This window comes from Arachis hypogaea, chromosome 13 (assembly GCF_003086295.3).
Source record: "Arachis hypogaea cultivar Tifrunner chromosome 13, arahy.Tifrunner.gnm2.J5K5, whole genome shotgun sequence".
NCBI classification, from domain to species: Eukaryota; Viridiplantae; Streptophyta; class Magnoliopsida; order Fabales; family Fabaceae; genus Arachis; species Arachis hypogaea.
The window spans coordinates 3748512-3765493 of NC_092048.1; the positions used below are offsets into that span (position 1 = coordinate 3748512).

At 28.9% G+C, this 16982-nt stretch overlaps 1 protein-coding gene and 2 long non-coding RNA genes across 4 annotated transcripts; all 3 read right to left on the minus strand.

Moving 5' to 3' along the window:
* Positions 1-335: 335 nt before the first annotated feature.
* Positions 336-1118, minus strand: LOC112736545 (uncharacterized). Its single transcript, XR_011869296.1, has 2 exons — positions 959-1118; positions 336-854 (listed from the first exon to the last, which is right to left on the minus strand). It is a non-coding gene; the product is annotated as an uncharacterized lncRNA (long non-coding RNA).
* A 5049-nt stretch (positions 1119-6167) lies between these two features.
* Positions 6168-8232, minus strand: LOC112736546 (uncharacterized). 2 transcript variants are annotated; one of them, XR_011869298.1, is made up of 4 exons: positions 8152-8232; positions 7832-7908; positions 6700-7125; positions 6168-6615 (listed from the first exon to the last, which is right to left on the minus strand). It is a non-coding gene; the product is annotated as an uncharacterized lncRNA (long non-coding RNA). The 2 variants fall into 2 exon arrangements; XR_011869297.1 differs by lacking the exon at positions 8152-8232 and having other exon boundaries at positions 7832-7997.
* Positions 8233-13936: 5704 nt separating this feature from the next.
* LOC112736549 (protein disulfide isomerase-like 5-1) lies at positions 13937-16973 on the minus strand. Its single transcript, XM_025786052.2, has 5 exons — positions 15904-16973; positions 15755-15813; positions 15458-15633; positions 14591-14706; positions 13937-14319 (listed from the first exon to the last, which is right to left on the minus strand). Exons 1-4 carry the CDS (start codon positions 16003-16005, stop codon positions 14603-14605), a joined length of 441 nt encoding a protein of 146 aa, XP_025641837.1. The 5' UTR covers positions 16006-16973; the 3' UTR covers positions 13937-14319; positions 14591-14602.
* Between the last annotated feature and the right edge of the window lie 9 nt (positions 16974-16982).

Genomic DNA, 16982 nt, shown 5'->3' on the forward strand with positions numbered 1-16982 from the left:
AAATTCAAGATCTCTCATTAAAAAACCAAAATACCATTCAAAAAATCTAAAAAAAAATTTGAAGATTATTACTTCTTTCTCTTTTTAGGCCTAACCAAACAATAGAATAATAATGTGTAGGGAGAATCAATCCTCTTGATTTAACTTTCTACTTCAATAAATAAGTAAAATCATTCTCATACAATAAACTTTAGAATCAATCTAGGAAAATATGTGATACAAAAAACTTACAAGCTAAGAGATTACTTGACTTCATAAAATAAATAATTAAATTATTGAGATCTTTTATTTCAAATATATATAATGACTGCTAAAACGATAAAGATGTGTTCATGTAAAGATAACAGTTGGAATTCACTAAATTACTTACCATAACACAAAATAAATTCTTCAAAGGAGTGAAATAAAATAAGAAGCTATCCACACACAACTTCCAATTCCACATCATTAAAAACAAATGACAAATTAAAAAAAACAATAATATAATAGAGATAGAGAGTAAGAAAAACAACTAAATGAAAGAGATTCTAGCTGGTGTGAATTAAGCTAATTAAGAAATGAATCAAGGCTATGCAACTTTTGCTGAACCAAGGTAACAACAACTAGTACTATGTGAAAGATCATCATCGTCATCATGATTATGCATGACGTCATCATCCAGATCTCTATTATTGTTCTTATGATTATCACCCTCACCTTTGGTTGATGACGAAGAAGAAGAATCCGTCTCAAAATTCCAAAGGGTACCCACCATTTTTTCTTGATTTGCATGCACAACAACACTTTCTCTGGCCATTGATGATGATGATCTTTGTTTCTTCATGGCCTTCCTTCTCCGTTCATGATCTGCCATCCTACAAAATTATTTATATCAATTACAAAAAAATCAACAAATTAATTCTGCTTGAATAAAAAAAAAAGAAAATAAAAGATAAAAGAGTGTAATAGTTCTATGTACTCTTTGGAGAGGGAAAGAGAGTTTGTGACCCCAGAAAGGCACAGAGGAACACCATGAATAGCAGGCAGGTTCAACATTGACTGCATTTTTTTTTTCTTTTTTGTTTGGAGCAATGGAAGAATATTGAAAGTTTGAAACATAAAGTCCAAAAAGCAAAGACCTCAAAGATCAATGATACCCGGTGAATTTTAGCTTGCGCCTGTTCAAAAGAGGCTTGGACGCCTGTCCTTTTTTGTTGCTGTGGCTTTCTATGCAACAGACACATTTTTTATGTGACAATGACGTGTATTTATGTGACTTCCATCCAGTTTCATCCTATATTTTTATAATTGCATTATGGCCTCTTGTGTTTGTGGTGAAAATGCAATATACATACATTAGATGTTAAATGTGTAAACATGTTTTTCAGTTTTTGGTGGTTCAGTGGACTTTTTAGTTGGGCTGATTAAATGTATGAATACATTTTTGGTTGGTAAGGTATGCCCTTTAAATGTTTCTTGACAAAAAAAAAAATGAGTGAATATATTAGAAAAGTGATACTTTTTTTGTGAGAATATTTTTGCACACTGGACAAGAAAAATTGTAACAAACTGAACCATAGGCAAATATTAAGAATTAAATGATTGTTGTGTGTATAGCCATAAACAAATTTAGTTTTGTGTTAACCAAAAACAGAGTTGTTTTATTAAAAAATGTAGAATTATTTAAATAATTTATTCAGTACGAAAAAATTAAATATTTTAGTAAGTTATTTTTTGGAGTTGACTTAAAAAAATGATTTTAACAATTATGAAATTTGATTCTAATTCTATAGAATAATATTATATAGTTGTCAACTCCTTTTTTGTTCGTGAATTTGTGAATACTAATTTGAGCATGGTATTTATCGGAACATTTTATCGTCCAAAATGCATTAGTGAATGCATTAGTAAAATCACGACACATTAATTATTACAGGAAATGTAATTAGTAATTATCCACTTCCTTAAATAGTTTTCTCCAAAATTATATTAGGGAACGTTTATCACATATATTAAACTTATTAATTGAAAAATTTTTATATTTATTTAATAAAGACTATTAATTTTTTATTAATAAAAATCTTAATAAGACATGCTAAGTAAACTCCTGTACTACGGATTTATAGCCATCAAATTTAAAGGAAATAAAGCAAATGAAAACAATTTGATGTAATGAAAGCATTCAAATAATGGTTAGCTTTAGTTAGGAAAAGTTTAGTAGATAATGAAAATATTAAATAATGTGAATAATGGGTATGTCGAATGTTCAATTTAATAGGTATGCAGATGATTATGTTTATTATTTTTAATTAGATGGTTATTTTTTTTATTCGATTTACTCATGTACAATTAACAATGGTTGGATGTTCAATTCACTAGGTGTACAGATGGTTATCCTAATATTAAAATTTAAGAGCTAATTTGGGGTGGAATATTTTTTTACTTTATTGGGTCAATGCTAGAGCCCATTATTTGCATTGTTTACAAAAGTCATTGTCTACTTAATAAAATCCAATTAATTATTAATGCATGTCAATATTTTAATTTTCATTTTCCATGTTTTAAAAAGGGTTTGCTATCCTATATCTTATGGACATTAGTTAAGTATATCATAAAAAAAATATTTTAATATTTTTTATATATTTAATATATTAAAAATGTAAAAAAAAATTATAATAAATAATATTAAAATATTTTCTTTTATTATATGTTTAACTAATGTTTTTAGAACCTATGATAGCAAAATTTAAATAAAAAAATATATATTTCATGATTTTTTAAAAAAAAATTGTTATATAAAATTCATATAACTAATGTGAAGTATATTTTTTCACATACTACTACTAGACTTTTTTTTTGGTTAAGTACAAATTAGATTTTTTTTATGATAAGTACAAACTAGACTTTTAATAATCATTTAATGTTGGAAAAAATTGGGCTGGCCCGTTATTATAGAAGACTAAAAGAGCAAGTCACGGTCCAAAAAGAGCTTCATGAAATTGTGGGGCTATTTTCTAACTATTAATAACAAAAATGGTCTAAATTCAAAAAGTACTATGTCTAATGATCAAAACTGAAAATGAATATAAATTTACAAATGACCGACAAACCTGTGTCAGAAAGTACGAGGCGTTCCAGACGCCTCTTTTGAACAGGTGCAGGCTAAAATTTACCATGATACCCATAACTAAATTCTTAACCAAATCCTTCTCTCTCCTTCCCTGCCTCCGCCACGTGCCTCTTTTTCTCTCTCATTCTCCTCCCTGTCTCCGCCACCTGGCTCTTTGCCTTTCTCCTCGTCTTTGCCTTTCTCCTCGTCACCCCAGTGGGAACCCACATGAAAGGCAATATGATAGCCTCGTGCTGAGCATTGTCGAGACGGTGCATGGTGTCCTCTTAGACACCAAATGCGGCAGAGGACCCATCATAGATCTCACGAGGGACACCGATCCTGTCAGAAATTGAGGATAGTTCTTTTTAGACTTTTAAAAAAAATATGATTATAATTATGTAATAATTTATGTGTCAAAAATTTCTGAATTCATAATTAAAAATTAAACTATAGTGCATACAAAAAAATTCTATAGTAAATATGTCAAATTTATGGATGTATAGTATCCATAATCAAGAAATTAATTAATTTTTTTTATGAATTAATATTATTATTACTTTAATATTTGGGATTGAGAGACATTAATTTAAACACTGGTATTATTATTATTTATTTTAAAATCACAATATATATCGCATAAGTGATTTTAACCAATAAAAAATAACAATAATAATAATAATACATAAAGAAATTACCAATATTTTGCAATAGATTAAGAAGGCAGTATATATATATATATATATATATATATATATATATATATATATATATATATAAAAGACTACAATGTCAATAATATAATGTGTGCATTCACATAATTAAAATCGGAAGAACACCATAAGTGGCAGGAAAGCAACGCACAACATACATTGAATAAGACGCATATCAATGGATTCAAATTAAAAAAAAAATTGATGTGATATGCCAATATTAAGTAACAACAAATAATAATAAAATTAATTATTACTTAATGATTTAGTTATGGATGCCCCTGATACACTTGTTGTAATTTTTTTAGAATTCCTTAGTCCAAAAATTATCATGTTAAATCATTAAGAAAGAAAATACTAGATGCGGAAGCGTACCTGAATTCATAAACAAAAATTATGATAGGAAGAGTTTGGTTTTTGTTGTTCTTTCGATATTCCTCAATCAAAGACTTCTGTATCAGTAGGCGGCAGAATTACAACTCTTTTGATGGAGAGAGAGGCGATTTGGTAGATTGGGGACCGAAACCTGAAGGCCTATTTATATTTGAGCATGACACCCATTAAACCCTAAAATCCAAATAAAATAGTATCTAAAATCCAAAAATAATATATCTAAAATCCAAAAGATAATTATCTAAAAAACAAAAGATAATATCTAGTTTTATTCTCATTTAATTCCAAATCAAAAATAACTATGACTTATTCAATTTAGCATTTATAACAATAAATGAGATCACCATTATATAAGTCATTTAATTTAAAATAGCATAATTTATAATTTTAATTAATATATGTATTGCCTACAAACAAATTAAAAAATTAAAATAATTTCCTAACAGTGCCATTAGTTACCAATAATACAAATAGATTATCACCGAAAGAGTGATTATGGTATAACCATAAATAAGAGGAGATATAGTAAAAAAAATTTAAATAATTTAATATATTTAACTAAATTATTTGGTCTAAATCGCTTTGTTTCTTTACTAGTTTTATACTTTTTATTTTAAATTTTTGGGCATGTGAGTCCTGATTTTATTGTATCATAAAACTATCATTCTAAATAAAATTAAACTTTTAGACAGTGGTGCATAAAAGAATTTCGGATTCTTTAGTACTGTTTTTGGTGTAGCATGGGTCAAGAGAAGGTTCACACTAACATAGTTGTGATTAGTCCATTATAATTCTTAAATTTCTCATAAATAAAATTTTTATATAATTATTTAGTAAAAAATATCGATATAATTTATAAATATGAGATAATTTTTTATTTTATGAACTAGTTTTTGAGTTGAGTTAGACCTATTTAATTTAATTTTAATATGGTATTAGTGTCTATCCAATCGAATGTTATTTGATCACCTATTTACAAATATTCACATTTCTGTTGATCAGTTTTCACTAGTCTATGGAGTCTTGCAATGATGCTCTTCTTTGATGTGAATCAAATGATCTTTTGCTACAAGGTATTGGTTGGCCTTCCAAATTTAAGTTAAGAAGTTCTTACATAAAAAAAATCTGGCAATTATATTTTGGTTCTGGATAAAGTTTGTTTAAAATATTGGTACATTGAGTGGGATTAATAACATGTATTGTATTGTATTATAATTATTAATCATCAAATACCACTTAGTTTCATTATTCAAACATCAGATAGGAGGATCAAAATATAAGTACAGAATATCCTTGGTTAATGTCTTGTGCAGGTGGATGCAACAACACCAAAGTACTCCATCTCTGTTGATCAAATCCTGAAGGAAGTTTCGTCTTATTTGAAGAAATTTTTTTAAGAGAATGCATCCTCTTGATTTTTCTTTTTTACTTGTATTGTCAATTGTAATCTTTCACCATACACTAATATTATTTTTTAATACGACTCAATAATCCGATTGAAATCTTATTAAAAGAGCATAAGTGTACTCACAAATTCTTTTATTTGTAGAGTTCAAATTCAAGATCTCTCGTTAAAAAATTAAAATATTGTTAAAAAAATCTCAAAAAAAAGAAAAAAAGATTATTCCTTCTTTCTCTTTTTAGGCCTAACTAAATAAAATAGAATAATAATCAATCTCTTAATTTAACTTTCTACTTCAATAAATCTTCAATAAATAAGTATAATCATTCTCATACAATAAATTTTAGAATCAATCTAGACAAATCATGTGATACCAAAAACTAACAAGTTAAGAGATTACTTGACTTCATGAAATAAATAATTAAATTATTGAGATCTTTTATTTCAAATATATAGTGACTGCTAAAATGATAAAATGTGTTCATGTAAAGATAACAGTTGAAGTGCCTCACATGAATTCACTAAATTACTTACTATAAAACTTAAAATAAATTCTTCAAAGTAGCAGAAATAAAATAAGAAGCGATCCACAACTTCCAATTCCACATAATTAAAAATTTAAATGACAAATTAAAAAAAAAACAATATAATAGAAAAAGAGAGAGAGAAAAAATAACTAAATGGAAGAGATTCTAGCTGGTGTGAATTAAGCTAATTAAGAAATGAATTAAGGCTATGCAGCTTTTGCTGTTGAACCAAGGTAGCAACAACAGCTAGTATTATGTGAAAGATCATCATCGTCATCACGATCATGCATGACGTCATCATCCAGATCTCTATTATTGTTCTTATGATTATCACCCTCACCTTTGATTGATGAAGAAGAAGAATCCATCTCAAAATTCCAAAGGGTACCCACCATTTGTTCTTGATTTGCATGCACAACAACACTTTCTCTGGCCATTGATGATGATGATCTTTGCTTCTTCATGGTCTTCCTTCTCCGTTGATCTGCCATCCTACAAAAAAATCAATAAAATTATTCTGCTTAAATAATTAAAAAAAAAGAAAATAAAAGATAAAAGAGTAATAGTTCTATGTACTCTTTGGAGAGGGAAAGAGGGTTTGTGACTCTTGAAAGGCATAGAGGAACACCATGAATAGCAGGCAGGTTCAACATTGACTGCTTTTTTTTTTTTCTTTTTGTTTGGAGCAATGGAAGAATATTGAAAGTTTGAAACATAAAGTCCAAAAAGCAAAGATCTCGAACATCAATGATACCCATAACTAAATTCTTAACCAAATCCTTCTCTCTCCTTCTCTGCCTCCGCCACGTGCCTCTTTTTCTCTCTCACTCTCCTCCCTGTCTCAGCCACATGGCTCTTGCCTTCCTCCTCGTTACCCCAGTGGGAAACTACGTGGAAGGCAATATGATAGCCTCGCGCTGAGCATTGTCGAGACGGTGCATGGTGTCCTCTTGGACACCAAATGCTGCAGAGGACCCATCATAGATCTCAGGGACACCGATCCTGCCAGAAATTGAGGATAGTTTTTTTTAGACTTTTAAAAAAAATATGATTATAATTATGCAATGATTTATGTGTCAAAAATTCTAAATTCATAATTAAAAATTAAATTATAGTACATACAAAAAAATTCTATAATAAATATGTTAAATTTATGGATTTACAGCATCCATGATCAAGAAATTAATTAATTTTTTATGAATTAATATTATTATTACTTTAATATTTGGGATTGAGAGACATTAATTTAAACACTGGTATTATTGTTATTATTTATTTTAAAATCACAATATATATCGTATAAGTGATTTTAACCAATCAAAAATAACAATAATATTAATAATAATACATAAAGAAATTACCAATATTTTGCAATAGATTAAGAAGGCAGTATATATATAAGACTACAATGTCAATAATATAATGTGTGCATTCACATAGTTAAAATTGGAGGAACACCGTAAGTGGCGAATAACAGGAAAGCAACGCACAACATACATTGAATAAGACGCATATCAATTGATTCAAATTAAAAAAAATTGATGTGATATGCCAATATTAAGTAACAACAAGTAATAATGAAATTAATTATTACTTAATGATTTAGTTATGGCCTGATACCACTTGTTGGAATTTTTTTAGAATTTCTTAGTCTAAAAATTATCATGTTAAATCATTAAGAAAGAAAATACTAGATGCGGAAGCGTACCTGAATTCATAAACATAAATTATGATCGGAAGAGTTTGGTTCTTGTGGTTTTTCCGATATTTCTCAATCAAAACCTTCTGTATAGGAAAGCAACACACAACATACATTGAATAAGACGCATATCAATTGATTCAAATTAAAAAAAATTGATGTGACATGCCAATATTAAGTAACAACAAATAATAATGAAATTAATTATTACTTAATGATTTAGTTATGGATGGCCTGATACCACTTGTTGGAATTTTTTTAGAATTTCTTAGTCTAAAAATTATCATGTTAAATCATTAAGAAAGAAAATACTAGATGCGGAAGCGTACCTGAATTCATAAACATAAATTATGATCGGAAGAGTTTGGTTTTTGTGGTTTTTCCGATGTTTCTCAATCAAAACCTACTGTATCAGTAGGCGGCAGAATTACAACTCTTTTGACGGAGAGAGAAACAAAGGCGGTTTGGTAGATTGGGGACCGAAACCTGAAGGCCTATTTTTTATTTGAGCATGACACCCATTAAACCCTAAAACCCAAATAAAATAGTATCTAAAATCCAAAAATAATATATCTAAAGTCCAAAAGATAATTATCTAAAGAACAAAAGATAATATCGGGTTTTATTCTCATTTAATTCCAAATCAAAAGTAACTATGACTTATTCAATTTAGCATTTATAACAATAAATGAAATCACCATTATATAAGTCATTTAATTTAAAATAACATAATTTATAATTATAATTAATATATGTATTGCCTACAAATAAATTAAAAAATTAAAATAATTTTCTAACAGTGCCATTAGTTACCAATAATACAAATAGATTATCACCGAAAGAGTGATTATGGTATAACCATAAATAAGAGGTGATATAGTAAAAAATTTTTAAATAATTTAATATATTTAACTAAATTATTTAGTCTAAATCGCTTTGTTTCTTTATTAGTTTTATACTTTTTATCTTAAATTTTTGGGCATGTGAGTCCTGATTTTATTGTATCATAAAACTATCATTCTAAATAAAATTAAACTTTTAGACAGAGGTGCATAAAAGAATTTAGGATTCTTTAGTACTGTTTTTGGTGTAGCATGGGTCAAGAGAAGGTTCACACTAACATAGTTGTGATTAGTCCATTATAATTCTTAAATTTCTCATAAATAAAATTTTTATATAATTATTTAGTAAAAAATATCGATATAATTTATAAATATGAGATAATTTTTTATTTTATGAACTAGTTTTTGAGTTGAGTTAGACCTATTTAATTTAATTTTAATATGGTATTAGTATCTATCCAATCTAATGTTATTTGATCACCTATTTGCAAATGTTCACATTTCTGTTGATCAGTTTTCACCAGTCTGTGGAGTCTTGCAATGATGCTCTTCTTTGATGTGAATCAAATGATCTTTTGCTACAAGGTATTGGTTGGCCTTCCAAATTTAAGCTAAGAAGTTCTTACATAAAAAAAATCTGGCAATTATATTTTGGTTCTGGATAAAGTTTGTTTAAAATATTGGTACATTGAGTGGGATTAATAACATGTATTGTATTGTATTATAATTATTAATCATCAAATACCACTTAGTTTCATTATTCAAACATCAGATAGGAGGATCAAAATATAAGTACAGAGTATCCTTGGTTAATGTCTTGTGCAGGTGGATACAACAACACCAAAGTACTCCATCTCTGTTGATCAAATCCTAAAGGAAGTTTCGTCTTATTTGAAGAAATTTCTTTAAGAGAATGCATCCTTTTAATTTTTCTTTTTTACTGGTATTGTCAATTGTAATTTTTCACCATACACTAATATTATTTTTTTAATACGACTCAATAATCTGATTGAAATCTTATTAAAAGAGCATAAGTGTACTCACAAATTCTTTTATTTGTAGAGTTCAAATTCAAGATCTCATTAAAAAATCAAAATACTGTTAAAAAAATCTAAAAAAAAGATAAAAAGAAAAGAAGATTATTACTTCTTTCTCTTTTTAGGCCTAACTAAATAAAATAGAATAATAATATAAGGGGAGAATCAATCTCTTAATTTAACTTTCTACTTCAATAAATCTTCAATAAATAAGTATAATCATTCTCATACAATAAATTTTAGAATCAATTTAGACAAATCATGTGATACCAAAAACTAACAAATTAAGAGATTACTTGACTTCATGAAATAAATAATTAAATTATTGAGATCTTTTATTTCAAATATATATAGTGACTGCTAAACTGATAAAGATGTGTTCATGTAAAAATAACAGTTGAAGTGTCTCACATGAATTCACTAAATTACTTACTATAACACTTAAAGTAAATTCTTCAAAGGAGCAGAAATAAAATAAGAAGCGATCCACAACTTCCAATTCGACATAATTAAAAACAAATGACAAATTAAAAAAAATAATATAATAGAGAAAGAGAGCGAGAAAAAACAACTAAATGGAAGAGATTCTAGCTGGTGTGAATTAAGCTAATTAAGAAATGAATTAAGGCTATGCAGCTTTTGCTGTTGAACCAAGGTAGCAACAACAGCTAGTATTATGTGAAAGATCATCATCGTCATCATGATCATGCATGACGTCATCATCCAGATCTCTATTATTGTTCTTATGATTATCACCCTCACCTTTGATTGAAGAAGAAGAAGAAGAAGAATCCCTCTCAAAATTCCAAAGGGTATCCACCATTTGTTCTTGATTTGCATGCACAACAACACTTTCTCTGGCCATTGATGATGATGATCTTTGCTTCTTCATGGCCTTCCTTCTCCGTTCATGATCTGCCATCCTACAAAAAAATCAACAAATTAATTCTGCTTGAATAATAAAAGAAAAAAAAAAAAAGATAAAAGGGTGTAATAGTTCTATTTACTCTTTGGAAAGGGAAAGAGGGTTTGTGATCCCTGAAAGGCATAGAGGAACACCATGAATAACACGCAGGTTCAACATTGACTGCATTTTTTTCTTTTTGTTTGGAGCAATAGAAGAATAATATGATAAGAGAAAAAAAGAGGGTATTAATATTAATATTATTTTCCTATAGTGTAATTTTATGAGCACTTATGTGATGTCACTTTCGTCCTATCCACCAAGCATTTATGACAAAAGATGATAATACAGTACAATACTACAAAAAGAGCTGTAATTTCTGTGTATTTGGGGCACAGGTAGGAATCATAATTCGTAATAATTGATAATTCATTGATGCTCTTGTTGCTTTTCTTTTACTTTTTTTATCTTCAATTGTCGTATAAAGTGTGACTGTATTTAATGTATAGGTTGGTTTAAGCATCCATCCACGTAACAAATTTAAAAGAAAATGTTATGTAACTACTAACTAGAACTAGAAGAATTGGTGTTACTTTGTTTGGCTCATGTATTTATAAATATTGTAAATTACATTTTTATAAATATTGTAAATTTTCCCCATGCTGAATAGATATAACATTTTTACCTTTGTAGTCCAAGAAGCCAGATCCGCAAAGGTTAGGAAAGTTGTCAACTGCTACACTTTTAGAGGTTTCTAATATGACATGTAAACTGGTTCTTTTCTGCTTTGAAACACTGATTTAATAGGGAAATAAAAAAAAAATTACCAATTATACCCTCGAATTTGTAAAACGCTAACAATAATAACCCTAATATTTGTTAACGATAATTATACAAAATTTTAAAAATGCTACAAATCTGTCCAACCCTTCTTCGTTAAACGAAGCTTGGTGATGTAGCAGACGGAATTTCAACGTGACATCTGTTAAGGGCTTCAATCTCATTTCTTCTATATCCCTAATTCATGAAACCCTAATTGTCCAATTCAAATTAAATGACCAAATTAACTTTAAATGAAACACTATATTTAACTATGACTATTTAGGACGCGCGAAACTGAAGAGTTTTTTGGTGGTGGTCTCTGTTTGTCTTCGTCTCTTGTGTCTTTGTATTCGTCTCTTGGAATTGGTAATGCCACGTGCAGTCTCACGTTTGGCATTGATACTCAGTGAAAAAATCTCCATCGAACAACCAAGGACTTGCACTTGTAGAAAGTGGCAACGAAAACATAAAATGCTTACCCAAACCTTGGTTATTCGATGGGATTTTTTCATTGAGTATCAATGCCAAATGTGAGACTGCATGTGACATTACCCATTCCAAGAGACGAATACAAAGACACAAGAGACGAAAATAAACAGAGACCATCACTAAGAAACTCTTCCGTTTCGCGTGTCTTAAATAGTCATAGTTAAATATGGTGTTTTATTTAAGGTTAATTTGGTCATTTAATTTGAATTGGACAATTAGAGTTTCATGAATTAGGAATGCAGCATAAACGGAATTGAAGTCTTTAACGGATGTCACGTTAGAATTCCGTCTGTCACATCTCCAAGCTCCGTTTAACGGAGAAGGGTTCTCCTCACGGTTGAGCAGATTTGTAGCGTTTTTTAAATTTTTTGAAGATATAATTGTCGTTAACAAATATTAGGGTTATTATTGTCAGCGTTTTATAAATTTGAGGCATAATTAGTAATTTACTAAAAAAAATATTTTTACGATATTCATCAAAATTTTTAAGGATGAAAAAGAATTTAATTATTAGAATAAAAGTTATATCAAAATTTAAAAATAATAGAGTAAATATATATAAAGTTATTTTAATTTTCAATAATACTAACACATAAAAATACTTCTTAAATAATTAATTGTATATTTAGATTATTTTTAATAAGAAAAATGTGAGATGATTATTAAAATAAATACTAGGTTTAAAATAGTTTTTCTTCTGCCAACTTTTGCATTCCTTATTGAGGCCAAGTGGAATTCTCGTTGTCATCGTGGCAAATTTGCATCCATGCAAGATTCTTTAGCGTTTGCTTTTACCTCTGAGCTTTTGTTTGATTGTGTGAGATATTATTATCTCATTGTTCTTGAGAAGAGTTATTTGAACGGTTTTGTTAAGTAGACAATGATTTTTATAAATAATGTAAATAAGAGGTTTTAAAATTGATCTAATAAAGTAAAAAAATATTATACTCTAAAATTATTTTTTAAATCTTAATATTAAGATAATCATCTGCACACCTAGTAAATTGAATATCCAGTCATTATTAACTATGTATGAATAAACCAAATAAAAAAGAATAACCACCATCCAACTAAAAATCAACATAATCATGTGCATACCTATTTAATTTAACACAATATATTGTTTAATATTTTCATTGTCTCCCTATATTTTTTCTTTTTTGTGTTGCTAGAAACATTTTGTTAAGATTTTCTATAATATTTTTTTAATAAACAAATTAAGAACTTTAAATTATTTGCATTCCGTTGTGTAGCAATTTTTATGCGTTAATATAGTTTTTGTGAACATTTTTGTCTGTCCATCGGAATCTTAGGCATGTCATTTGGTTGGTTATCTCTAGTAATGAAATAACATATTCATACTATTGTTTTTTGAGAAATCACATAATATCTTAAATGCACATTATAGGCATCACATCACTTCTTTAAATGTTAGCGTGATAGAGACAGAAAATGAAGAAAAAAAAAGGCACGTGCACTAAATTTCATCTTCAATAGTCCCTTTTCTTGCATAGCAACATATATGTGCTTCCAACTGGAAGGTGAGCATGAATGTAAGTGTAACTATACAAGGCTTGAGCTGAAGCTGTTACTTGAATTTTCTACCTGTTTTTTTCTTCTCCATTCATTTGATTACTACCCGCTTTGTTCTTTCCTTCTTGTTTTCCCCATCAAGTGATGGATTCTAGGTAAAAATCATGTTAAAGTTTAACACATTTTTTCACTATAGTAACTACTTCAATGATGAGATCTTCATCCGAAGATAATATCGTGAACCATTAAATGGTTTAAAATGTTTGACTGAACTATCTAATGGTTCACAATATCATCTTTATGTGAAGATATTATCATTGGAGTAAGTATTTTCACTATATATGTTAAAATCAGTAGGAACTCTAGTTCATATGGTTCACATTCAAACCAAAATTTGCAAAACAGATTCCAAATGTGAACAAAGCGAAACTAAAATGTATGATATATGATAAGAAAATGAAAAATCAGGTTGCCATTTCAGGCTTGGTTTGATAAATTTGTTGAGCAATCATATATTTATCAAATCAATGATTAATGATAGATCACATGCTTCTACCTTGATGTGGCAAAAGTATGCAAGAAAATTGGCAAATTAAACTAAATGGAGACAATCCATCTTCGTCCATATTCAATTGAACCCTTTTCGTAAACAACATGCTATCGGTTTTGTAAACTATAGAAAAGACAATACAAAATGTGGTAGTATACAAAGATTAGTTCTAAACTCATACAACTGCATGGTCGAACAAACAAATGCCGGTCAGAGCAGAATAGAATGTATCTTTGCTAATCTCAGTTCGAATCCCAAAAGAAAATCGCTAAATTTGTGCATCGCGTATCTCATAGAACAGGTATTGGTCCAGGAAATGGCTGTACACCATGCAAATTAACAAGAACGATTCCTTTGTCAGATGAGTAATTAAACGATGAATTGATTTAACATCTGATGACAGATGTGATTTCAATCAGAAGGCTGGTAAACAAACTAAAGAAGTTGGTAACTATTGATTGATTAACCATTATTTTTTTTCTCTGATTAGTGCATCTTAGCATGATCATTTCTTCAGCGTAAGAGCTGAGAGATAACACTGGAGGGTCCAGACAGAGAATATAAAAAATAAAGCTGAAGCAAAAGATATACCTCAAAAAGTAGTTATAGTTCTCTATCACTATCTAGTTGTTGTGCTTGTGCATTTGTTGCTGCCTTATCAGCTTCTTCCAAAACAAAGTTCTTCAATGAATCAACATCCCTTGAACCTGGCAATTCAAAAAACATGGAAGCATAAAATTCGATCTATTAATGCTCCCTCAAACATGGGGTGAGAGTGCAATGAGGGAATAGATAATACAGGCATCCAGCAAGTAAAACAAATAAATAATTAAGTGGATAAATCAGTTAATAATTGATGGTGAAAAAAGGCCATGATTTTTTTCATTGAGTTAAAGAATACATTTCTTCATTCATGGCTGCTTAGATAATTAGATAAAGCAGTAAAGAATCACACATAAATTATATCCAATAATCCAAGACCAAGACTATAAGGAAGTTCAAAAATATTTTCCTCCATTCACGCACTTGTGTCTTGACAGTGTTGATACTCAATTAACTGTCAAATGCAATTCAGAATTTTACAAGAACAAAAGATATCAATCATTGAACTCATAAATGTAGAAGCAGAGTGCAGAGTAGACTCAAACATAGCATGAGATTTTAAGAAACATGCGACACTACATTATAAGCATATGCCACAAAGCTCCTTCGATGATCACCACAACCTCTCAGGTTTAAAGAGAAAAATCTTGCATCTCCACATTCAGGCACTACAGCATTAGTAACTTGGTTTCATGTATTTCCACATCATGGTGACTGAGGTAATCCCTTGTTTGGTTTTCCAAATCAGAAATTATAAGAAATAAAAAAGAACTCTATCTGTTTTGCATTGATGAAGCTTAATTTGACATGAAGCACCAAAAGTGAAAAGAAAAGAAAAAAAAAAAGTGAAATCACCTCGGTATCTAGCAACTTCTTCACCATCATAAAAGAGCTTAAAGGTGGGATATGAATGAATATCAGCTTTGCTACAAACTGGTTTGTCAGTGCCACAATCCACTTCCCCAATCTCTATTTCATCAGTTCCTTCAATTGCTTTTCCCAAATCATCCCACAACGTCCCCAAGTTCTTACTGTAATAATAAGCATCATCATTTTACAGCTTAGAAATCACTCTTAACAGTTCAATGAAATCATTTCTGGAAAATTGCAACATCATATAAAAGCAGTTAAGAGAATGAATGAATCAATTACCAATGCTTGCACCAGGGAACGCAGAACTTGACAAACCACGCAGTGTCCTTCTCCTTGATCTATGAAGGGGGAAAAGAAAGAAGAAATTGAAATAATAAGAATAGAGGGTTTTAGAATTGGGGAAAAAAACGAGGGTTTAAAGAAGGTACCTTGTCAGAGAAAGTGTCGGAAGTTAGGGTTATAACTTCGGAATGGGAGAAGAGAGGGAAAGTGAGAAGAACAAAGAGAAAGAGGTGGATTCCATTTCTCATGGCTGCGTTCTTCGATCTACGCTGCTCTGCTCGCTTCTTCGTCTCCAGATAACTTGCGAGATCTTCTTATACACGTGCTTTGCACGTGACTTATATACCCTTTAACTCTTCAATTTTTTTTTTTATTTTTAAATGAGATTATTATTTATTTGGACTTTTATTTTTAAAATTATCCAAAGTCAAATATAGTTTTTATTATTTTAATTTAAAAGTAATTAGATTCTTACTTTTTCGTTTTACTAACTTCTATAACTTGTATATTATTTCACAAAATAGTTAAAAGGCAATACGGCAAGGTGTCTTTGCCAAAAGGTTCTATTTGGTATTATTATTCTAACGCTAAATTACTTTTCAAAAATACTATTTGTAGACTAAAATTAATTATTAAAATCAATCACTAATATATTTGTGTATAAATATATATATAATTTAATTTATTTTTAATATATATTTATATTCTAACATATATATACTGATAACTTATTTTGATAACTAATTTTGATAAATAATTTTGATAACTAATTTTAGTATAGCCTTAACATAACTCATTACTTTCTTTTACTGTTGCTAGAGTAGAGTTGAGAGGAGAAATTGATTTCTTGGCAAAAGAATCATTGAGATAGGCTGTGAGTGAAGAAAACGAATATGTTGGTTGAATTCATTATACAAGTCCCTGCACATTATATAGACCAACAATATTACAATGCAAAAACCAAGTCCACGCTATACTATAATAACAGAAAGTAACTACTTTCTAACTAACATAACTACTACTCTATTACTCATAGACTAACAAGTATAAATACAAAGTTTTTAATTGATTTTTTCCACAACTTGCAAGACTAGTTCCTTCGAAGCTAGTAAGAAACGACCAATGCTCACTCAAAAGGAAATATCAACATACTAAGAATCCTATCAGATAAATTAGTTAGAAATCCTCTCTTAAAAGTACAAATTGTTCAAATTAAAGTTATATA